Source organism: Symphodus melops, assembly GCF_947650265.1.
Source record: "Symphodus melops genome assembly, chromosome: 3".
In the NCBI taxonomy this organism is placed as follows: domain Eukaryota; kingdom Metazoa; phylum Chordata; class Actinopteri; order Labriformes; family Labridae; genus Symphodus; species Symphodus melops.
In genome coordinates, this window is record NC_136693.1 from 20,423,645 (window position 1) to 20,447,551 (window position 23,907).

The following is a 23,907-nucleotide window of genomic DNA, read 5'->3' on the forward strand; positions in this document are numbered from 1 at the left end:
AGGTAATTGAAAAGAAAACATAAACCTGATAATAGTCAAGAATGAGTGAAAACCCAATGAGCAAGAAGTGATGATAAAGAAATGATTTAAAGAATGAAGGGAGATACTCAAACCCTGTCTGTTTTGTCAAGGTCAATTAGCAAGCAGGAAGCTGCCTGCCTGTCTGTCCAATTAGCAACAACCAGGAAGGAACACTTTAGTCCTCGGACCTGTGACCTCTAAAGCTGTGCGGCAGCAGAGATGACAGGGGCGGATCTGAAATGATGACAGGCATTAGCATTTTTCTGCAGTTAGCATTAGTGCAGGGCTGTGGGTGCATGTGTGTGTGTGAATCTATGTGTGTGCATGCATACAATATTGTTTCACTGTCTCTTATTGAAAAGGCCTTGATGTGGGATTAGCCAGTGGTGGAATTTAACTCTGGCCCCTCCTTCAAAATGGCCGACAGGAAGGAAGCTTCCTCAGACAGGGTCACAGCCCCTCCCACTTTTCTGAAGGGGACCTTGAGTTGAATGCTTTTCTCTCTCATTAAATCCCAAGAAGCAAAGACAGAGGAATCAGTGTGACATTGCTTTGTCTTTTCTACTCAGAGACTGGTGAGTTTCTCAACAAAGTTACATTGTTTTATGTATAATACGTTTAAACACTTCTTTAACTCTGTAAGTTCCGTCTGTAACCCTTAGACCTATCGGATAAATGTAACAATAGATATTGTAAAATATCCTAATACAATAATGAATGACTTGGATCACATCTGTAGGCTTCTTGTTATTGTTCGTGTCTTCATGATCTCATACACCTGCATACCTGAAGTGACTGCGGGCCCAAAACCTGTACCCTCGGTGGACTGAGACCAGCTGGCCTAGAAGGTCTGGTGGTGATATTGACCCAGGGTCCTGAAACAATTGATATCATGTGGTTCAAGGTCCAACTTTGAAAGAGCAAAGAATGACAGCATAATTCTTTAAGTTTGACTGAAAGTGGTGACTCCATAAAGCTCCTACGAGAAAGTTTAAAATGCAACAAACACATGATGGTAATATTCACTTCAAATCCAGCTCGACCAAATACGACTGCCTTACCTGTGGTGTTGCCAGCCTGATTATGGAGCACCAGTCGATACTGGTAGCTTGTCCAGGGACTGAGAGCTGAAGAAGAGTCCAGGAAGGACAAAGGGGGAGAAGCTGGTGGGAGATGGCCCACTGTAGAGACCTGTTTGGTCCCAGCTACTCTGCGTTCAATCAACCATCTATGCCCAGGACAAACACAATGAAGTTAATACACAAATAGGAATGTAACAGAGGGATTTAAGTATGTGATCACCTCTCACTTTTCAAGTGGCCCATTGCTCCAATCTGGCGCACCCCAGGACAGGAGAACAGAGGTTGGAGTGTCGGAGTAAAGGTGTGGTGCAGGAACCCCTTCAGGTGGCGCTGGAAGGGTACGGAAGCTCTGAGACATCTCAGACACTGAACAACCAACACCGGTGCACGCTTCCAGCTAGATGATTGAGAGCAATACAGATTCACATCACAATGTGATTTCAAGAGTTTTGGTTGTAAGGCTTGAAGTTTTCATTGGTCAGTAAATCAACCATTTCAATAAAAAGAAAGTCAGTTAACGTTGTCTTATTCTGTTGTCTATTATTTGTCCATAATCTCTAATTGTAGTGCCTTTAAAAACCACGCTGCAATGCGTGTTATAGTTGACAATCACGAAAGTAAAGTGTGCAGTGACATTTGAAATTCACTCCCATCTGCACAAATTATTTAATTTCCAATAAAAAAAAACATTTTAATAGTTTTTATAGTCATCATTCAAAAATAGGTTCAGAATATGATTAGCAGTATGTGGTGCACGCTGTGTTCTAACACTGCATCATAATACTATATTGTACCTTGAGGCTGTAACTCTGGTATGGCAACAAGTTGAGGAGAGTGCAGCTTGTGGTGTTCCCGGGAACAGAGACTGATAAGGTTGACGAATCTGAATCTTCACTGAACAAAGTAGAGACGGTGCCGTCAGGGTAGGATTGATTTTGGATATATTTGGTTTTTGAGGTTGTTGGACTATAGTTTGTGTTGGACTGTAAAGGACTGGGGCTTGGGTTTACAATGGCATCATCGGGTTTGGTGGAGAGGAGCGAGAAGGAACCAGAGCCTCGGCTTGTATTGCTTACACCTGTGGATTCAATCTGGTCATCTCCTGCAATGCCAGGTCTTAAGCTATAAGGGTTAGCGAAGAGGCTGGGACTTGTGCCTTTGGTAGTTCTGGAGCTATCATTACTCTTTGTGTTGGCATTAGACATGGAGATGTGGTTTGTATACAGGGGGGTTAAACTGGATGTTTGATCTAAATCTAGAGATGCCTCTTCAGTGCTGAGCAAACCCTGGTCAGAATCTACACTGGAGCTGAGAGTTGTGCTGGCGCTGTAAACTGAGCTGGGTTTTAAATCAAAAGGAGAGAGAGAGTTTGGTTTAAGATAAAGCGTATAATTGGTGATAATTCCATTTGGCTGGGAGGGAGGAACCCAGGTGACTGCTACACTTCGTGGATAGAGGCCTGATACAGCCGGACTTTTGACCGGTCCTGGACCTGGGGGTGACAACAAAGAAATAGATATGAAGACAGAAAAGTGGAAACATCGAGATATAAATACATTTAAAGTGTGCTATAAAGGGTGAGAAAAGGGAGAAGGGGGGATTTGTTCTGAAGACTTATTTGACAAGTAACATCAAGAATGACATCAGAAGGACAAAGAGTGATTTTGCCATCCCTATCCGAGGGATTAACACAAACTCTTTTCCTCTCTCAATTTCTCCCCCTGAGCAAACCAAGATTGTATTTGTGGATTAATGAAGTACTTGTGACTGTGAAGAAAGGGAGTCTGTGTGCATCTTTCAGCAGCAAATTCAGGAGGTGATGTGCAGCCAAGGCTACACTGCTGGGAACATTGCAAAGAAACTTTACACTACCTTGTTATGATGTGTTTACTATGCACAAGCACAAACATATATAGAAGACACAAACATGTTAATTCAATGGTTTTCAAATTATAATTAGAGAAAACATTAGGTTTGACATGCGAATAATGTATGTTAGAAATTTGAAAAAAAAAGGTCCAGGATTGATTGCAAATGTATCTCATCTGTTTGCAGAAACACAGTTTAAGTGTGAGAAAGCGAGGAGAAACTGTGTTCACGTTCAATAATATTCTCAATGCCTTTGAGTTCATTAAATTCTTGTGTCCAGAAGTTTCAATATTCCTCACTAGTATAAGAATTACATAGTCTAACAGTGATGTACATCAGTGTGCCACATGCACACACATAGTCCCATGATTTTCACATGTCAATGCATAGATCAGAACCTACACAAGACCAGACAGAGGGATTTTTCACTCCACAGTGGCTCATTTGAAGGTAATGCCCCCACACCCCTCCTCCCCCGGCATTTACATCCCACTGTACTGCTTTATAATGGACACACACAGATGCATGTCCATAGACACAGACACCCACTCTTCCTAACTCTCTCTCTCTCTCTCATACACACTAACATGCCCACACCGCCCACACCCACAGTGATGCAGTATAGCAGTAATGGTGCTGTGTGAAGGGCAAGCAGATCAAGGTGACTGAGCGGACTGAGGGAGCGTGCTGCGTCGCTAAGTGCTACCGCTAACCGCTAACGGCTTTCCCAGATGGCAGTGTATGGCGGTGTGTGTGTGTGTGTGTGTGTGTGTGTGTGTGTGTAGGTGTCTGTGTGTGACAGCGAGAGAGAGACTGAGAAAGACACAGAGAGAGAGAGAGAGAGAGAGAGAGAGAGAGAAAGTAAAAAAGAGAGGTGGAAGGAGGACGTGTGGAGTGTCTGCATTCACAGCTATATGTATGAATTAGAGAAAGAGTTTACAAGCATGTTAGAAATGAGTCTAATAGAAATTAGACATTGGCTGTGTAATAATGTACATGTCATCATGAAACATGAACTGATGGGCCTTACTTCAGACAAAGTGAGATGCCAACTAATAAAAAGTATTTCAACGAACCTCAAAAAAAAAAAAAAGGTTAACACTTCCTTACTTACACACTAACTCTTCAGCCAGCCCGGGATTTTTTACTCCCACACAAATAAACGACAGTATAAAAGGAAATGTAAGCCTGGATGATTTTACAGGATGCAAATAATCTTAACTACAACCCAACCTTACTCCTGTCTACAGCTCTCTTCCTGTCTGGCTGTTTCTTCTTGTCTTTTCCTCCTCTTGACCCCTTCTTCTTCTTCCCTAACCAAACCCCTCCACCCAGCCTAATTTTCTCCTGTCCCTCTGCATTACTCGTGCTTTGTGTCGCGGTCTCTCTCCTTCTTTTGCTCCCTCTCTCACTCTCTGGTATCCCTGCTAAATAAACAATGCAGAGAGTTGACCTTTTAGGTTAACAGGTTTTTATGCTAGCTCTACTCAGCACTCACACTGATTCAATTACCACCAAAGGTCCGCTGAACCCCACGAATAACCAAGGAGCCCGTCTCCCTGTCTGTGTATGTGCAGATCCCCCAGCAGAGCCGCCGGCCTGTCTGTTTGCCTCACGATGTTCTTGTGTGTCTTTACCGAGGGTTGTAATGTCTCACTCTCTGTTCGTCTAATTAGACATTCTGCATCCCTCCATCTATTTGACTGATTCTTGTCTGCCTTCGATATTTCCTCCCATCTGTCTGGTCAAAATATTTGTCAGGCTCGAAAAAAAAGAAAAAGAAATGGGGGGGGCGAGAGATAATCAGAGACACAGATCGCAGACAGTCTTCAATTGTAAATAGTTTTACCACGAAACACAATCCAGTCACCTTCACTCAGCCCCATTCACCCACCCAAAATAACCCCTGTTGTCACCCCCCCATTCCCGCCTCATTCCCTCCCCCTCCTCCCTTCCCACTCTCCCTCTAAGTGTTGAGTGTTATTTAGGCTTTACTGGCGCGTGTAAAATTCTGCAATTTGAAGGGCTGTTAAGTTTTTCAATTGAAATTTTCATTTAAGATGCAGGTGATGCTTTTTTTCTTTTTTTTTTTTTATTTTACTGACGCTTTACTGCTCTCTGGATAGGAGGCAACGAGTGTTGAGGGAATGCACGGCAACACCCCTCTCTCTGGTTTCCTGACTTTGTATCTCTCTTTATGTTCTCTAGGTGCTCTATCTCTCATCTTCCCTTTAACCTACTGCTCTTCTTTTCTCTCATCTCCCATTTGCCCCGACATTTTTCTCCTCCTGCTACCTCTCTGACCCCTTCATTCCACATGCCTTTCTCTTTTCCATCCCACCCTCCCGCCCTTACTCCTCTCTCCAGTAAAACACAGTAGCAGAAGGCTAAAACAGGAGTGCGGAGCCGTCAAGCCTTAAATCACATTTATAAGGATTTGGTTAGCATAGTAATAACACAATCAACTGACAAGGGCTGGTCAGGGGGGAGGTGTGTGCGTGTGTGTGTGTGTGTCTTTATCCATGTTATGTGGCTTTTTGTGTGTTTATGTGTAGATTTTCAGAGTGTATAATAGTGTGTGTCCACACGAAGAGAAGAGGAAGGGTATTATTTTTAGCCTTGTCCTGTTCATGTGAGTGTGTGTGTTTGTGGGCATGTGTGTATGTGGGTGACTGGGCTTTTGAAGGTGAGTCAAGGCTTTAGGAGTCATAATGAGGACAAACGCTGAGCTTTCCTGTAATCAAGATGCTTACAGCATGGTGTCAAAACGTGACAAGTAATACGCTGGGAATTTACATTGCATTTCATATCTTAACTTTTTCTGCAGATTATTTAATGTCACTGCCGTTTCAGGAGGCACTGAGGAGGCACTGAGAGAGAGGATGATGCATGACCAAGGTCATAAGCTTGATTTGTATCCATAACATCATGAGTCTATGAGATGTGCATTAGCCTTTAAGTACCAATGACCATCAAAGTACCTGAAATGTCAATCACTCACAAAAATGCAATTTCTTTTTCAAACGCTGACTATTTGGAGTGATTTACTCCAGTCAGAGGAGCTGTCTGCATGTGAAATGGAAAGAGTGCATAAAAGTTGGTAGACGTATGGATTTTATTCACATACATTGGAAATGAGTGGCTTTAAAGGGAAATTCAAATACATTAGTTTTAAAAATAAAAAAAAATCACTTTAGCTATATTGTCATCATTTTTCTATTCATAACCAAAAACAACATTGGGACCATGCTCACTTTCATTTCAGCATTACCTTACAATAGCACACCGAGCAGAATGTATTCATGAATTCACTCATTCTTGGATAACATGAATTTTTTGGTGTTCTGTCATTACCTCGAACTATAATTCTGTCACTTTTTTCTCCATCACACCTCTCATCTCTTCTCTCTACCCCTCTGCTTGTTTCATGTACTCTCTCTCTCACTCTCTCTCTCACTCTAATACACACACACACACACACACACACACATTTACTTTCTAAGACTGCTTGGCTAAGATCATTTTGTCAAAACGGTGCTTTATTCATGTTCTCTATAAAGCTCTCTAACACACACACACACACACACACACACACACACACACACACACACACACACACACACACACACACACACACACACACACACACACACACACACACACACACACACACACACACACACACACACACACACACACACACACACACACACACACACACACACACACTCCCTTAGATCACTTAGCCAATGTGAACATGGGAGTAGACAGAGGAAAGGGAGCTGTCCAACACGGCTAGAGTTTATGTTCGCAGGAGCCGTCTGTCTGTTCTGCAGCGGCAGGAATTCATAGGGACCAAATTACATTAAAAAGATGGATATAAAACTTTAATGGAATGATAAAAAGGAAAGGAGGACACGTGGGTCTCCCTCTTTCTCTGTTCCGTCATTAGCCGTCTCTTTCTTCTCTTCCTATTTTTTTCTCAGCTCCTCATTTTACCTTTTTTCTTTCCTGATTTGTTTCTCCCTATGTTTTTATCTCCTCGCTTTCTCTTTTGAACCCTGTCTCTTCTCTTTCGTAAAAACCTTAGGACTGAGAAAGAAAAGACAGGATGAGGTATTATGAGAGGAAAAAGAAACAAAAAAGGAAAAGTTAAAAAAAAAAGAAAAAAAATAAGACAAAAGAAAGTAATTTATTTTAATTATAATACACGTTAGACTTGTTAAAAGCAGTGGAAGGTCCATGGCAACACACAGTGAAGTAACAGAGACAGATCAGGTTGGAGGGATGATTTAAAGAACTAAACTATATGACAGCAAAAAATCAAGATAAACATTTCACTAAGTTGTTTGTCAATGTCTTGATATGAGTATTTTTTGAAGACTAAAATATTTATGGACTACATATTAATGAATGCTGAATTAAATGCAAAGGTGCTTACTTAGGGTTGACATTTTTTAGAAGCTTAAGCGAGAGGAGATTTGGAGGGGAACGTAGCCTTTGCTGCCTCTGCCAGATGACAAGAGGATGGCTTTATAGTGATAAATCACACATCAGTGTGAGAGAAATCCAATCTGCCTGCTCTTGGTGTTTTTCCATTGTCTCTTTAAATCCTTTCTTTGAAGCTATAACATATTTATTATGTATGCTATTATTATGTTAAAAAGATTATTTATGCACACTCACATTTCAACAATGGTATGAATTGCATGTCAGAGCAGGGATGAAGGACTTAGTGGTTGAAACTGATATTTAATTGTGTTTTTTTATTCTCATTTATTGAGAAACACAACATAACCGGACATTTACTGGAGCAGAAAGCGAAAACAGATTCCTCCATCCACACAACATATTGTTTACTTTATAGATAAATGACTTGTGTTATGTATAAAATAGCTAACTATGTTGTGTGTGTTACAAATCTTGCGCTGCCAGAATCGGAATTATTTAATGAAGCTGAAAGATTTGCGATGGGTCACGTTTTATAAAACGTTTTCAACTTCAGCTTCTTCAGTCCAGTTCTCCTTTGTGTCTGTGTGTTCAGGGATGATTCTGTGAGCATGAAACTTCCTGAGTGTGTGGTGTTGCCTATGAGCATGAGGCGGTGTGTGATTGATAAGGAAGACAAGCAGGTGTGCGTGCATGACACGTGTTCTCAGTGTGTATGAGGGGGCCAGAGAGAGGGATGAAGGTTTGAACGATGGGGCACAGTGTGACCGAATGGACACATCTATTACAGTCCACACACCTACACATATACACACATACACACACACACACACCTACACACAAACACATGGAGAGGATCAAACACATCATTACTTTCACATAAAAGACACTAAAGTAAAGAAACACACACAAAAAACACAAACAGTGTCCACCTTAACGTGCTATAAAAGCATATACACTTTTTTCAAGAGAGACTCTGTGCTCTGAGGCCTGTGTGTGTGTGTGTGTGTGTGTGTGTGTGTGTGTGTGTGCGTGTGAGTGTCCTTCCGTGTGTAATTGTTTGTGTGTGACTGCTCGAAGAAGTCAAATTCCAAAAAGTGATGAGAAAAGCATAAGGCCGTCATTTAAGGCATCCTAAAAGGCTGCAATTGTGTGTGACTGAATGGTTATGTGTGTGTGCATCAGTGGCTCTTCCTTCACTGTGGTGTGTGTGTGTGTGTGTGTGTGTGTGTGCACACCCCACGTGGATGTGTACATTCACATTTCTGTTTGTGTACATGCACAAGTATGCAAATCTCAGCTGTTTAATGATAATGTATGTGATAATAGCGTGGTACTAATTAATTTATAACTTTGCACTGAGGAGGCTGTTCCAGTGGCTAATATGATTCTATTACAGCAATTAGCCCACAATGACACTGGCTAGGTCACTCACACACAGACGCACACCTTACAGTATGCTAATCTCACTCTGTCAGTGGGTTTCATCAAATCCTGCTTGTGCAAGTGCTTCCAACGTCACCTTCTTGTCACCTGTTTGTCCCTGTATTTCACTCTATAGTGTCTTGATCGTATTTACCACCTTCAGAAAGTAATACATTTTGATAAAAATAACACCTTTACGGATATAAAAGAGAATTGGGCAGGGACTGTGTTTTTTCACACCACAGACCATATGTTTAATGTATGAGGCTATTGTTTAGATAATCACCTAAAATCAGTGGACCCATCAGGCTCTTTGAGTTTAACTTTGACTCAGCAGCACTGACAGCCAACTGACGGCAGAGGCCAGCTAACAGCCAGCTGCTGCTGCCAGCCACCTGCCAAACGTTCACTTGCAAAACTCTGCTAGACTGCTGACACAAGCACCCAGGCAGCACAAATCAGTATAAAACACAATCCTTACAATCACTGCGAGCAGGTAGCCTTCAGTGCAGCAGTGACAGTTTATCTGACCCAACAATAATTGTCACGTCTTTATTAGTTGATTTGTTTCTGTTTATAGTCGTCAGTGCTCAATGACACATTATGTGTAAGTGCAGGAATCCTTACTGCTGCAACATGTATGTTACATTTTGTATATGCTCTTGTGTGTATGAGTGTGTGTGTGTGTGTGTGTGTGTGTGTGTGTGTGTGTGTACTTACTGTCCTCTGCGGTGCGCAGGGTGGCCCAGGGACCGACAGTCTGCCCATGAGTGTGTGAAACCGTCACTCGAAGCATGTACTGCGTGTACGGTGACAGACCCTCTATTAGATGGGAAAAGGTGTCTGTTGCATTTTCCAAGATCCTAGGAGATGATGGGCACACATTAATTTCCTGTATAATTTAATAACAACATAGTACACAGCACTTACTGAGGTTACAAAACTTTAAGCCAAACTTTAGCAATGCAAACATTTTTATTCAACAAAGTACAAAAGAAATAAGCCGTACGGTCTTTGATTTCCATTTCTGGCACATTACATCATTTTGGCGCCTTGGTGCCTTTAGTTTCTCAAGGTGACTTCTGCACAGGTAGAGTTTTGTACTGAACATAATTGACCATGGCTTGCTGATAGTTTATTCTTCTAAACTGCTGTTGATTTGACGCCATGTTTCATCTGTTTTATGTGTATTCTAAGGCATTCCTTCTTGATGTCATAATAGGATCAATTGAGAAGATAGTGTCGATAGTGACTCTCTTGGCAATGTTCACGATATGTTCAAAGCTTTTTATCACATTCCCATATCATACCTGATACCCCATCACATAATCATACAAAGGGAATCTAGGACAAAGTAAAAGAATATTGTCATAAATGAGGGACCGTTGACCATTTAGCATCAGATGGATAGAAGGGATGAATGAATGAATAAATCAGAGAACAATGAGATTTCCATAGCAGAGGAGGAGGAGGGCATGGCTGTCTGATATATAATACATGTAGCTAGTCATTTATTTATTACCACAGAATGAGAGCCTCCTCTTCTTGGATTAAATTGCAATTTGTTGTCAGGAAGCATGTAATGAATACATATCAGATGCACACCCTCTCTCTCTTTTTATTCTATCACATTTTTTTCTGCCTCACTCTCTCCCTGCTCAGCTCTTTGATTTTTTGTCTTTTGACTCTGCCCCCCGTCTCTCCAGCCCATTTCCTCTCTGTTTTTCTGATAGTCTGTCATATTGATGTGACATATTCAGCTGTGCTGTATAATGCACCCCTTGATATCTACATGTGTATGCATATGTGTATGTAACTATGTTGTAGGTGCACACATATGTCATGTGGACCGAAGACAGCTGTGTTTCTATCATTGTATTTCTGTTTTATAATCAAGGGTCCTGTTTTTCAGACCATGAGTGCTCAACATGGACAGCAGTCAGCTAACGTGTGTTCTTGTTTTTTATTCTGTGACTGTAGGTTTTAAGCCCCCCCCCCTCACCTTATCACAGGCCTGTATGGGGATGTCCTCATTTGCAGACTATAACGGAGTGGGCCTGGTGCATTGGAGTGGGTGGGGGCGGACCAGGATACATTTAGACTGGTGCAAGCAGCATAAGCCAACCTTGGAGGAGACAACCCATCAGGGGCTATCCAGGAGAGAGAGAGAGAGAGAGAGAGAGAGAGAGAGAGAGAGAGAGAGAGAGAGAGAGAGAGAGAGAGAGAGAGAGAGAGAGAGAGAGAGAGAGAGAGAGAGATGAATGGAGGTGGTTTGGTGTAAAATAAAGAAAGTTAAAAAAAAAAAAAAAAAAAAGGGAGTAGGATGAAAAGAACAGTAACTTGGTATACAAATAATGTGACAAATTCAACATCCCAAACACAGTCACCTGTCCTTCATCAAAGAATGTTTAAAAAAAAAAAGAAGAAGTAAGAAATGAGTGATGAGGAAGAGATGGTGGCAGGAGCCACCTTCCCCAACATACATCCACATGCATAAACACACACAAATAGGCACACAAACACACACGACTTCGTGACCTCAACCCCTCTATAGCCTTCCTCCTTTTCAGCTGAGCATGTAACCACACGGCGTGAGTTGGAAAATCAGTAAAAACGTCTTGATTCTGTATGATAGCCCGGCTCTTAACAGACACAGAGAAGATGTGAGGACACAAAAGAAAAAAAAAGACAACAAATAGAAGTGCAAAATGATGAGTGTGACTGTAGAGTTGACCATGTGAAAAATGAGGAGGCTCTCCGATGTATAAAGTGACCCTTCAATCACACAGACCGCTCTCGTTCCACTACAACAACACTGATTGCTGAAGACTGCTTGTGCCACAGATGGCTTTTGCAAACATAAATACACACACACACACACACACACACACACACACACACACACACACACACACACACACACACACACACACACACACACACACACACACACACACACACAAAAAGTGTCAAAAAGCTCTTTGAAAAGTGATTGATTCAGAATAATATTAGTTGTGGTTCACCAACATAAATCATCCGTCTTGTTCACATTCATTATCCTTGTACATACAGAGAAACACATGGAGCACTTCTTTTTGTGCATAAATGACCCTTAAAAGAAAACAGACAGACAGACAGACAGACAGACAGACAGACAGACAGACAGACAGACAGACAGACAGACAGACAGACAGACAGACAGACAGACAGACAGACAGACAGACAGACAGACAGACAGACAGACAGATAATTCTGTCTGTCTGAACTTGTCTTTCAAGTTGGCTAATAAAACAATGACTGTCCTGATTACACAATAAACTTTGCTTGTTATTAGGACAGTCATGTATTTATCTGAACTCTGCGGCCAATCCTTGAAGAGAAGCCCTTCACTTTTCTATTGTCTTTCAAGTTGTTGCTCTCTCTTTTTTCTTCATTGGTGTCGGCGTGCAAGAAAGGCATTTGTGTTGGGGAGGCACTTCTTGCATACTTTTTAGTGTTAGCCTGCAAACAGTTATTTTGTTGAGCAATGTCTTCTGTGTATATCTCAGTTTTGTGTCAATTCAACAAAAACTGTGCCTTTGTCATTTTTGTTGAAAAACAAACTACTTGATCAATCATGAGACGAAGACATCATTAAATTATGTCAAGGACTTTTTTTCAATGACTGTTTCCAGTCTTTAATAAGGAAGTTGCCTACTGCACACAAGCAAATGGTCATTCCCTGAAGAAGAGATAGTAGAGAGAGAGAGAGAGAGAGAGAGAGAGAGAGTGCGTGTGTGTGCGCGTGTGAAATTCCTGAAACGCGTTGATTTGTGCCGATCTGACGCACACGCACACACACACACACACACACACACACACACACACACACACACACACACACAAAACACATACATCACACAGGCACACACTGTGTCTCTTTCATGGTGTGTTAGCAGGTACAATATCAGAGGTGTCACTAATCGTTTTAAACTATGCACTTTTATGTTCACTTCTCTCTCTCTCTGCTCTCCTCCTCCTCTGCTCTTCTGTCTCTTGCTCCACTATCTGCTCTCTGTTCTTTCATGAAACAAGGACGCATAAAGACAGTTTGCCTTAAAGAAGTCTAAAGAGATGCCAGAGGCACAGAGGTAGAAAGAGAGATAGAAAGAGAGGAAACGTCTGGTATTTAAAATTTATACTTTCTTATGCCTTTGTTTTGAACTTGAAGACTAGAACTTTCCATACTCTGTCTTTTGTTGTTCTCTCACTGAGACATGGGTGTGGTGTGTGTGTGTGTGTTTCTTCATTAATCCCTTTTTCTCATCATAAGATAAAGCAGTAATGTGTGTCTTATTAGTATGGGTTACTGCTTGGTTTCCAGTATCACCAGACTGCTCTGATCAGCTCTGACATTTACGAGTATTCACAATCAGCCTGAACAATAACAAGTACACACACACACGCACACACACACGCACACGCACACACACACACACACACACAAACACAAAAACCCTCTATGTAAATCAGACTTGTGCGTCCAGACCATTAAGCTAAATCAATGATCTGTGTTTAAGTGTGTGTGTGTGTGTGTGTGTGTGTGTGTCTGTGTTTGTGATTTGCTCTGTGGGGGTCTGTGTTCCACAGTTCTACTCATTGAAAAAAAATGACATCAGAACCTTAAAAAATGAACCTTTTCAGTTCCGAACAATCTGTGTAATGAGAAGAAAATGCTACAAAGTGTATATTTACCGTAAATCTCCACATGCATCATTTAGCGTTTGTTATTTTTAATATCAGTAAATATCGGATTAAGGCTTGTATTTACGACGTGTGCAGTCTTATCTTTCAGTCAAAGTGAAGTTTATAAGGTGTCCCTTTTCTGAATCTGTGTTTTGTTTTTTTGTTCGAGGGTGTGTGTACCTGCTGGAGACGTGGTCACGTTGTGTGGCAGGCTCTCGACACAACCCTGCGTGTTGCATCCCCTGATCCAGAAGCTGTAGTTAGTGTAAGGCTGCAGGTCGCTCACAGACAACCAGCTGCCTGCTGCTGTACTTCCATCCAACACACCATCACCATCTAAGAGTCACAGAGGGAGAGAGACATGTCAGCTGTTAGGACAAAACAGGAAGACAGAGAAGAGTTATGTCAATCAGAAGTCTGGTGTGCGTAAAAAGGAAGAGGAAGACTTGAGGAGAACGAGTGAGGGTTGAAGAGAGGGAAAGACTGACTGAGATTAACTGAGAGTGATCAAAACAGAGAGAGCTCTCCAGATTGAGGTTATGCAAGGATAGTCAAAGAAAAGGGATCAGAAAGTTACAACATGTAAGCCTATCCAATATATTTAGATGGACACACACACACACATCAGTTCTCTGTGAACTGATGAAGGCCGTGTGTATCAAAGAAACAAGGGGTTGTGGGTAACTAGAGCGAAACACCATCTCTCTCTCGTTCTTCCACACCTCTCCTATCCTTCTCCCCACTCATATTAATCTCTGTTCCTCTGTGAGGCGCAGATCAAAGTCCCTGACTCTCCGTGTGTGTGTGTGTGTGTGTCTGCCAGAGAGAGTGAGCACTTTGTGAATATGTGTAAGTAAGTGTGTGTGTGTGTTCTCCTGTCTCCCCATGCTCCTGTTCTCATCTTGTTCAATTTTCTTCTTCACCCTTTTCTTCCCATGTCCACTTCTCCTCTTCCATCTTGTTAGTCTCATCCGCTGTTTTGTTCTTCTTCAAGTCTTATTTTCTTCTTTTTTTTATTTTTTTTACCTGCAATCTTTTCCAACACATCTGTGGAGCTTCTCATCTCTCTCTTCTCTATATACTGTTGTTTACCACAACTAGTCTTTGTTCTTCCTTCCATCTTCCTACTTCATTTTTGGGCTGGACTCCTACATCATCTCCTCTCTCAAGTCACTGGCAATGAAACAAATTGTCTTTTCTGCACCACTCTGGTTTTGATAGCTCCTTCTTTCACTTCCCGTCTTTCATGCCTGACTTTCAGCTTAGGTCTGCATTGTTGGAGAGTGTGTTTGTGTACACATGTGTTTTGAGAGAAAATGTGCCTCAACAGTCCCTATGAAGACAACAGGGAAGACAACTGTGACTCCTGTCCAAGCTGCCTGGTTTGTTCTTGGGAGAGATTTTATCTCTGAACATAATAAAGTTGCGAGAATATTAGAATGCAGAAATCTCCGTCACAGACTTTGAGTAGCAGTGGCAGGCAACAGAATAACTTTTATTTTGCATTGTTTAAGCTTGAGATAACTAAACAAGCACTAGTTTTTAATGACACTGTAGAAAAATCTGCAAAAAAAGAATGCAAATTAGAGTCAGAACTTTATTATCCACTATGTGCAGAAGTGTCTTTTACATCACACTATTCACAAGCTTTATAAACGTCAGATGGAATCAAAGTATTGCAGAAGAAGACCAAGCTCTCAGACATGACATCATATGCTGTGAGCTAGGCACCTAAAATAATGTTGTAAACAAGATGGACTTTTTTTTATTTCTCCCAATTAATGGATGATTCATGTATTGGTGTAAGGATGTCTCCAAATCACTCAACACAAATACAGAATGATGTTTTTATTTCAATGTTTGATGTTTTCGTCACGTGCTGCATGTAAGTCAAGATATATTTACAAAGTCAGATTCCACTGTCAGCTGATTAGTTTGTATTGATGAACAGAATTCTCCACTTTAGCTGACAATGAACAAACGCTTGCAAATTACTCATTTTTGTATTTACATAAAGCCAGGTCACTAGAAACTTATGAAACTTTAAATTGCTTACACAGGTGTGCATTCCAGTGATGTGTGTGTTTACATGAGAGTACTGATGATGTGTTACCTTTGCTTTTGTAGCACAGTGTGTAGCTGAGGTTCCCATTTGGTCTCGGAGGGGCAGTCCAGCGGGCTCGGAGTGATCGAGAACTATGATTGGTCAGTTCCAGCAGTATTGGGCCTTCTGGTGCCATTTCTAATGTGCGCAGCTCCGTCTATTTTATGTACAAAAAATTAATTAAAAAAAAGCATAATTAAGATCCTCTGAAAACATTTTTTTTTTTTTTAACAATAATTCTTCTTATTCACAACCTCATCCATCCAACTGGAGAATATATCATTCCAAACTTTAAAATGACAAATAAAAAAATCTCCTCACAACTGATAAAGGTCATAATGATTGTGTATTTCAATGAGTAGATGAATAAAATAACAGTATTACAACAGTTTAAGTGTGAGTTATAACTTCTGCCTTTAGATACTTCACCTTTTTTGTCTTATATTTCTTTTCTTTCTCCTCGCTCTCCTCTTTCGTCTCATTTCATCCTTTCTCTCTCTCTCCTCTGCTGCCCTTCACATCCTCACTGTTCACCTCATCTCTCACTACGCACTGACCATTTACTCTATCCTCATCATTTCACTCTTTTTATCCCTAAACTCGCTCTTTCCCCGAATCCTTTCTTCTACTTTTCCCATCCACCCTGTCATCTCCTCTTCACTCCTTCATCCTGTTCCTGCCGCTCCCCTCCCGCCCTTCTCTCCTCCTGTTCTGCTGCGTCAGCAGTTCTCCTGCTGTTTGACAAAACATGCAGTCTGTATTGGAAAAATGCCCCAAAATATGGCCTGTCGTCTGAGGCATCGTTGAGAGAGGAGTGGCATTTCCTACCAAATGTCAGTGTTGCCACGCCGACCCTCGTTATTGAGCTGAGAGGATCGATCACCTTTATGACACCCGGTGTCACACAGACGCACACATGCAAAGCCCACTCACGTTGTAAATGTCTAAGTAGGCATACCTGTTCAAATATCTGCATGATAACATGTTGTAGTTTTGCAGTTTACGTATTGTGACATTACAAATCAAACAAAACTAAATCAAAATATGTCGCCTGAAAAAGAAAGCCAATCTTTAGAGATGTCAAAAAGAATAATGCACATTCATGTACTCATTTACTAAGTAATGTCTTCTGTAGTCACTATAAAAAAAAAATCCACTAACCATCGGTCCTTTTCCACAGCCCTGTGCTGTACAGGCCTGCAGTCTGAGCACATGTCGGCTCCACGGGGAGAGTCCCTCCACCACAAAGAACCTCTGAGAGGAACTCGAATTCAAAATGAGAACTCCATCCAGCCAGAGACCATAGCTGATTATAATACCTGGAAAAGATAACTTCTGGTTATGACGTCTAGGAGATAAAGAAAAGAAGTAAACATGAGAAATAACAACACGTTGATTTCATGCAACAGAGAGTCGAGCTCTCCTCTGGAGCAGTCGAGAGTTACTGTATAGAAGATGTAATGATTCCAAATAGACATGAGTATTTCTGTGCAGCAAACAACACAAACATTAGCCATGGGTTTTCATTCATTGACTACCTCCTTGCATACTCTACTGTACTTAAAAGTTCAAATCAACATGGATGTGAAGTGCTGTGACCATATATCTTTAAATCTTTGTCTGAAAGTGTTCTACCATTTTAATTGACATCATTTGCAGGATAAGTCTTTTCGAGATTGGAACCGTTTTTGTTGGATGCTATTCAACCTTGGAGATGATCAACCACAAATAATAAGACAGTGTTGAGGCTTCACTATGTTGAGATGCAGTCTGGCTCATTGGATTACAATGCAAATGAAAAGTGACTTAGGGGCTCCAGACCTGCCAGTCAATGTGTCCTAATGTGATCCAATGATGACAAACACAACTGTGAAATTACAAATGTAACCATCAGCGCTGCCAGGATAAAGGCCCTCTAAAGAACACAAGTACTGAAGGGAACATGTACAATATGTGTGCATACACAGACACCACTGTCGACATGGACAAATCACACATGAACACTGAGACAGGTACACACACACATGAATGGGAACTCACACATGTCCCATCCAACACACACACACACACACACAGGCACAATTACATTACATTACATCCATCTAATAAAAAAATGAAACAGTACGGTGCCAAATGTGCTTTTCCTTAATAAAAATGCATACAGGGGGCTCAAAAGATCAGTGCTAAGAACTAAGAGTCTATTCTGCTTTAATCATGTGTGGGTTTTATTATTGCTCAATACAGATATACACACCTATCAGGGAAATGAAGACACAAAAACCCCACGGACTCCAACTACATCCAGGAAGCTCTTAATGTGGCCAATCACGTGTGTGTGTGTGTGTGTGTGTGTATGTGTGTGTGTGTGTGTGTGTGTGTGTGTGTGTGTGTGTATGTGTGCAGACGCTCTGTGTGCTTGTGTGTGTGAATAAGCCCATATCAGTATAGGTTGTAATAAAGACAGGTTGGGAAATGAAGCAGCGAATGCATAACAGGCTTATTTCCCCTCTTTGTCTGCGTGTTGCCCCGACCTAATCCCCGAGAGGATTATCCCCCACAAATCCCTGCGGAATTGGGGAGAAAGGGGGAGAGACACAGAATCTCACTCCTCTGGAACCCATCGCCATCATCATCGTCATTGTTGCCGTCCATTTATGGGAGAAAAAAAAGAAGAGAGAAAAGGCACTGAGCTCCTCTCCTCTTTTAAGCAAAAATTAAAGCTTTTTAAGCATGAGATAATCGGGTAATCATGATTAAGTGTCTCCTTGTTATAAATTTCTGTCATCAGATGAGAAAAAGCTTTAAGTAATTTATCCGGGCTAATATGCACACACATCGCAGGGTTTATGGTGCGAAATGCACTCATGTGGCATTAAGCGTAAAACACACACGACTCACATTACACTCACACATGCATTATAGAATTATACAGACTTTAACGAGCATGGCAGCAACATCTGATAATATGTGGCAGTGCGTTGTGTGTCAGACTGTGAAATGGGGTGGGAAATCCTCAGACAACACTCAATTCATTTCATTCTGTATGAAGTTCATTTGTGAACATACTCCTTTGTAATTTCAGTACGACTCTATTCATATAAAAACCTACATTTTCAGATCACTAAATTAGGCTTCCTGCAACTATTAGTTTCTGTTTTCAAGATGTATTCAACTACGTGCCATTTTACGACAGAGTGAAAAACATTCCTTGGCACTGAGTACGAGTTTGCCTTTTTTAAAAGTGAAATCAAAGACATTGTAGTAACAACATGAGGTAGAGAGTAGAGTACAATGTGTGACATGACTTGAACCTGCTGCTCATGGTTCATGTTTTACCTCCTAACACCTGTGTTCCTTCAGTTTGACTGCGCATAGAAGGCGTCTGAAAAAACTGTATTTTCTGGAGGCTTTTTCCACATTTTTTTGGTTCAAACGTTTCAATAAAAATTCTCAGTGACTTACATATTTGCATAATGCAAAGTGTTGAATGCACTTATTTCAAAAGTTATGATAAAGATGCAAATATAAAACTCTGGTTGAGTGAGGCAGGCCCAGAGAATGAGCTCTTCTTTGTTGTTTTGGTGAACTGTGTGCAATATTTTAAGAAGTTAACGCAAGAACTTACAATACAAGTTTATTTAAATACATTTTCATTCCAAAAACGTTTCCTGGATTCAAGAAATTCCTCAGATGACAACTTTAAAATGTCTTCTCTCTGAAGCATCGGCTTACAATAAAAAGCTAAATGCAATATTTTGTTTGAATATCTTTACGGTTTCAAACATACATCTAGAATATTTAACATACGTTTTTGCCAAGATCTGTTCAGAGGAAATTAATGAGCTGCAAGTAAATAGGATGAAGGTTGGAGGAATGGAGGACATGAAGGGAGAAAGGTGCTCAGAGTCAGTCCGTGTGCCTTCAGCCTGCAGTACTCCATTCAGTCAAAAGGGAGCACTTTTCATCCACTTAAAGGAGCAAGCTGAAGCACTGCCCTCTGAATCTCGCTCTCCGTTAGTCTCTGTCTCAAACTGTATGATCTCTCCCTTGTCTTTGTCTCTTTCTCCTCTCTCTCTTAGTCCTTTATGACCTCTGCTTTTGGTTTCTCTTCCTGTTTGACTTTACTCTTAAGTGTTTCTCTCTGTGTTTCGCAGCCTCGATCTCTGTGTGTTGATGCTGTCAGTACAAAGTGAAATGTTCTCCTGTTTTACTGGACTGGTTATGATAACGATAATGACTCCTTGAAATTCAAATTCTAAACCAAAACCTCACAAAGTGTTTATAATAGTGATATCTTTAAAGTGATTTTTCAGTGTTTGCATGTATTTAAAAAAAATGTAACATCATCTTTAATTGATCATGTGTAATTTAGTGTTTTTATCCATGTATCAGGCTGTATGTGCCGCCTGTGTTTTTCTTCTCACCGTTCGGAGTGTCAGGAGGTGTCCAGCTGACGTTGAGAGTATTTGGGGACAAATGGGTGACCAGGGGAGCAGGAACACTTTCTGGGGTGCTTTCTTCAGTCTGAGCCCAGCTGGGAGGACTCAAGGTACAGCCCCCTCCTGTGCATGCCTTAAAAACATATCCAACACACAATGAATATACACAGTGTAAACAAATGTATAATTCAGTTATAAAAGAGCTTACTGCGACTGTGATGGTGTAAGCTGTTCCTGGGGTTAGATTGCGGAGCGTGTGGTCTTCAAAAAGCTCTGAGCTGTTATAGGCCAGCACAGGTTCTGCGCCGTCACGTGACAGGAAGATGGAATAAAACTCTAAAACACCGTTGACCTGAGAGGGACGGGACCACCTGCGGAGATTTAAAGGAACCATGCAGTAAAAATGAAAGGAACCATTCAATTTACTCCAGTCAACAACTTTCAGGGCCTGATGATTTCATTTAGAGGGATAATTAATTAATCTAAGGTCTGTGCTGCATTCCAAAGAGAACCGTTTGGCTTCAGTCCACTTTATTGCTGAAGAGAATATATGTCAAGTTCATGTCATTATCCAAAATAATGCTGCTGTTCTCTGATCCTCAGGTTACAACAGACTTAAGAGAGCAAAAACTGTGAACTCAACAAACAAGCTGGAAACATTTAATGCCTCTATGTTGTTGGGAAATTATTTAAAAAGACATAAAAGTCCGAAGTCAAGAGTTATGATTGTTCCATATAACTATACATTGATTTTTAATTGTGATTTATATTACTGTCGTACGAATACCAGACACTTTGACATGAACTGTGTCAGTTTGTTTAACATGCTAACACATAATAACCACTTGTTTTCCTGGGTTACGCACATTCTTATCTGACGAAATGGAAGTTTTGCAAATGTTTTATAATTACTTTAGTCGATGTCTTATAGGTGAAAAAGGATGACATGCAATTGTACAGAAAGAGTCAAACTCTTAAACTCTTCATTCTTCACTATGATTGCAGTTGCTGCTGTGATGGATACATTTCTTTCCTTTCCCAGGCAGGGTACTGGAGAGGAGGATCTGGCCTTTAGTCGAACCTCGGATCCAAGAGGAACAATGCAGTTCTCGTCCTGGCTGCGAAACATTGGACCAGCTCAACATTCCATCAGGTGCTCAAGGGTTAATGGGAGTTTGCCCAACCAGTCCACATGTGCTTTGTGGACTTGGAGGGGGCGTTCGACTGTGTCTCCCGTGGTCGACCTTTGCTAGCGGCTGTCCGGTCCCTGTATGACCGGAGCAGGAGCCTGGTTCACATTGCCGGCAGTAAATCGGGCCTGTTCCCGGTGTGCTGCTTCTGTTTGCAGATGAGTGTGAAGCAGCTGGGATGGGGATCAGCAGCTCTAAATCTGAGGCTATGGTTCTCGACCAGAAAAAGGTGGCTTGCCCTCTTCGGGTCGGAAGGGAGTCCTTGTGCATCTGGTCCGGATGCCCCCTGGATGCCTCCCTAGGGAGGTGTTCCGTGCATGTCCCTCCAGGAGGAGGCCTCGGGGTAGACCGACAACATGCTGGAGAGACTAAATACCTCGGCCGGCCTGGGAACGCCTCGGGGTCCCACCGGAAGAGCTGGAGGAGGTGTCTGAGGAGAGGGAAGTCTGGGCGTCTCTGCGTAGACTGCTGCCCCCGTGACCCCGCCCCGGACGAGCGGTAGAAAATGGATGGATGGATGCACCTGGTTTCTATGCTTGCGTTGCATGAGTGTGAATGCGTGCACGTGTGTGTTAGGAGCTAAAGTTTCTCACACACAAACACATTCGATACTGAGCAGTTTCTTTTGTAAGATAGAAAAGGGACATCATCCTCAACAGAGAGGGAGAGGGATAGAAACACAAAGACAATCCATTGAGAAATGTGAACTAAGGTGCGATGGTGGGCTATAAGAAAAAAAGTAAGATCCTTGTTTGTCATTCATTCATTCATTCAATTACTTTAGTACCCTTTAATATATCATAATAAAGGAGCTGATAAACTTTAACGATAAGTGATCAAAATCTTACTGAAAACCTTCATGAGATTAATTGTATTAATTCTGTAAAACTTAAAAAAAAAAGTTATGTCACGATATTATTACAATAAGAGAACAACGATGACTTTTTTCAGATCATTTTTCCACCAACTAAAAATCAATCAGACAGTTTATCCATCTGAACCAAAGGAACAGTCATTCATGAGTTATAAATAGTTTTGCAATTCTCATAAATCCCTGAGCGTAACGTAGCGCTCCCAGCGTGGTTTAAGAGGGAGGCCATTTTAAAAAGTGATGGATTCTTTTCTTGGTCCAAATCATTAAAAGCCAGTTTTATGAATGAATGATGAGTATGTGTTAGCACACAATTAGCCACAGTGGCTAATCTATCACGTTTATTATAAGATTGATATGCTGTCGATTGGCAGTGTGATGTATGTCCATGTTTGAGAAACCAAATCAAAGAGGACTTGTAATAATCTCTATAATAATTCATGGTGGTAATGATTTCTCAAAACCGGGTTTTTAAAATCTATTTTGAAATAACTGTGAAAAAAAAAACATGTTCAATTGAAAACCATGCATTTATGATGCATGAAGTTTAAATTACGCAGCAAACTGTCTAAAGTGTCCACCTACCTCCAGAAACACTTTCCTTTCTTTTATCGGTGATGCTTTCCTCTAAATTGCACTTTACAGAAAACCACATCGCTGCCATTAAAAATGACTTAAAGCACTTTGAGGCACTAAAAACTTCTGACTGTGAATGTGTTTTGACAGGTGAGGTTCGGAAATAAATCTGCTGCCCCCCCACAAACATTATGCTGCCTCCCTCGACCTTTCTAACAGTCCCTCAAACTCTCTCTCTCTCTCTCCGTATCTACTTCGATTTCCCTGTTTTTAAAGGTTAAAATTGTCCTATTTTCTTTCTTTACAACAAACAAAAAAAAACACGTCCTTTTCTCAATGTCTACATCTTCTGTTTTCTTATTCTCTGTTGTTCTCTTCCTCTCCACCTTTCTCAGCTTTTCTCACAGACACAATAGAGAGTTATTGACCAAGGATGATCTCCTAACCTCTGTCTATTACCAATCTGCTAACAAGGCAATACACATCCTTCCCACAGCAGGTGAATATGTTGCTGGAACTTCTGAAGGCTCACGGTATGATACCTATCCATACTCAAACAGCAGTAATTATGGATATGTAGTTCACACGGTAATTTCTCTTTAATGCAGTGACCTGTTAGCAGATAATAGATCACCTTTAAGACAAAGCTTGCTAACGTTGTTGGACATTAAAGGCCTCATGTAAGACAGAAATGGCTAAATATCTGTCAATATGTTGTTTTTATTTCAAGCTATTGCAAGAGGAAATTATACATATATTAAAAGGAACGGCTAAAATGATATGTAAATAAAAATATGATTATTAAAAATGCATTTATAGAGTAATTTTCAAAACCCATGTTACACAGTGCTTTATAAAGGCAGCTGAGTAATTTCTGCTTCACCACGGCTTCGTAGAAACACAACTCACGAGGCAAATATCAAACACATTTTCTCCTAATAATATCACCAGTAATAGTAATTTTTCTAACCTAGCTTTACTCCCCCAGCCTGGTTTGTCTTTCACTTTTCTTGTTTTCAATCAAACATCTTGTTCTTACACTTCTCATTTCCTTGAGTAACAGATTTCTGTTAGTGTTTGATTTTGGATCAATCCTTAAGTCTTTAAATACAAAGAAAACATCAGCAATATGTTTTAGAAATCATCTCTTAAAAAA

At 41.0% G+C, this 23,907-nt stretch overlaps 1 protein-coding gene across 1 annotated transcript in view; it reads right to left on the bottom strand.

Annotated features, from left to right (window-relative positions):
- ush2a (Usher syndrome 2A (autosomal recessive, mild)) overlaps positions 1–23,907 on the bottom strand; it is a gene marked incomplete at its 3' end in the record, with an annotated part of 185,649 nt that overhangs the window by 77,631 nt on the left and 84,111 nt on the right. Inside the window, exons 44-54 of the mRNA XM_079339442.1 lie at positions 20,323–20,485; positions 20,100–20,247; positions 16,837–16,994; positions 15,685–15,832; positions 13,752–13,907; positions 10,849–10,996; positions 9,567–9,709; positions 1,898–2,595; positions 1,331–1,500; positions 1,083–1,249; positions 808–896 (exon numbers count right to left, since the gene is read on the bottom strand). Of these exons, the coding sequence (XP_079195568.1) occupies positions 808–896; positions 1,083–1,249; positions 1,331–1,500; positions 1,898–2,595; positions 9,567–9,709; positions 10,849–10,996; positions 13,752–13,907; positions 15,685–15,832; positions 16,837–16,994; positions 20,100–20,247; positions 20,323–20,485 (2,188 nt within the window). The remainder of the gene's footprint in view (positions 1–807; positions 897–1,082; positions 1,250–1,330; positions 1,501–1,897; positions 2,596–9,566; positions 9,710–10,848; positions 10,997–13,751; positions 13,908–15,684; positions 15,833–16,836; positions 16,995–20,099; positions 20,248–20,322; positions 20,486–23,907) is intronic.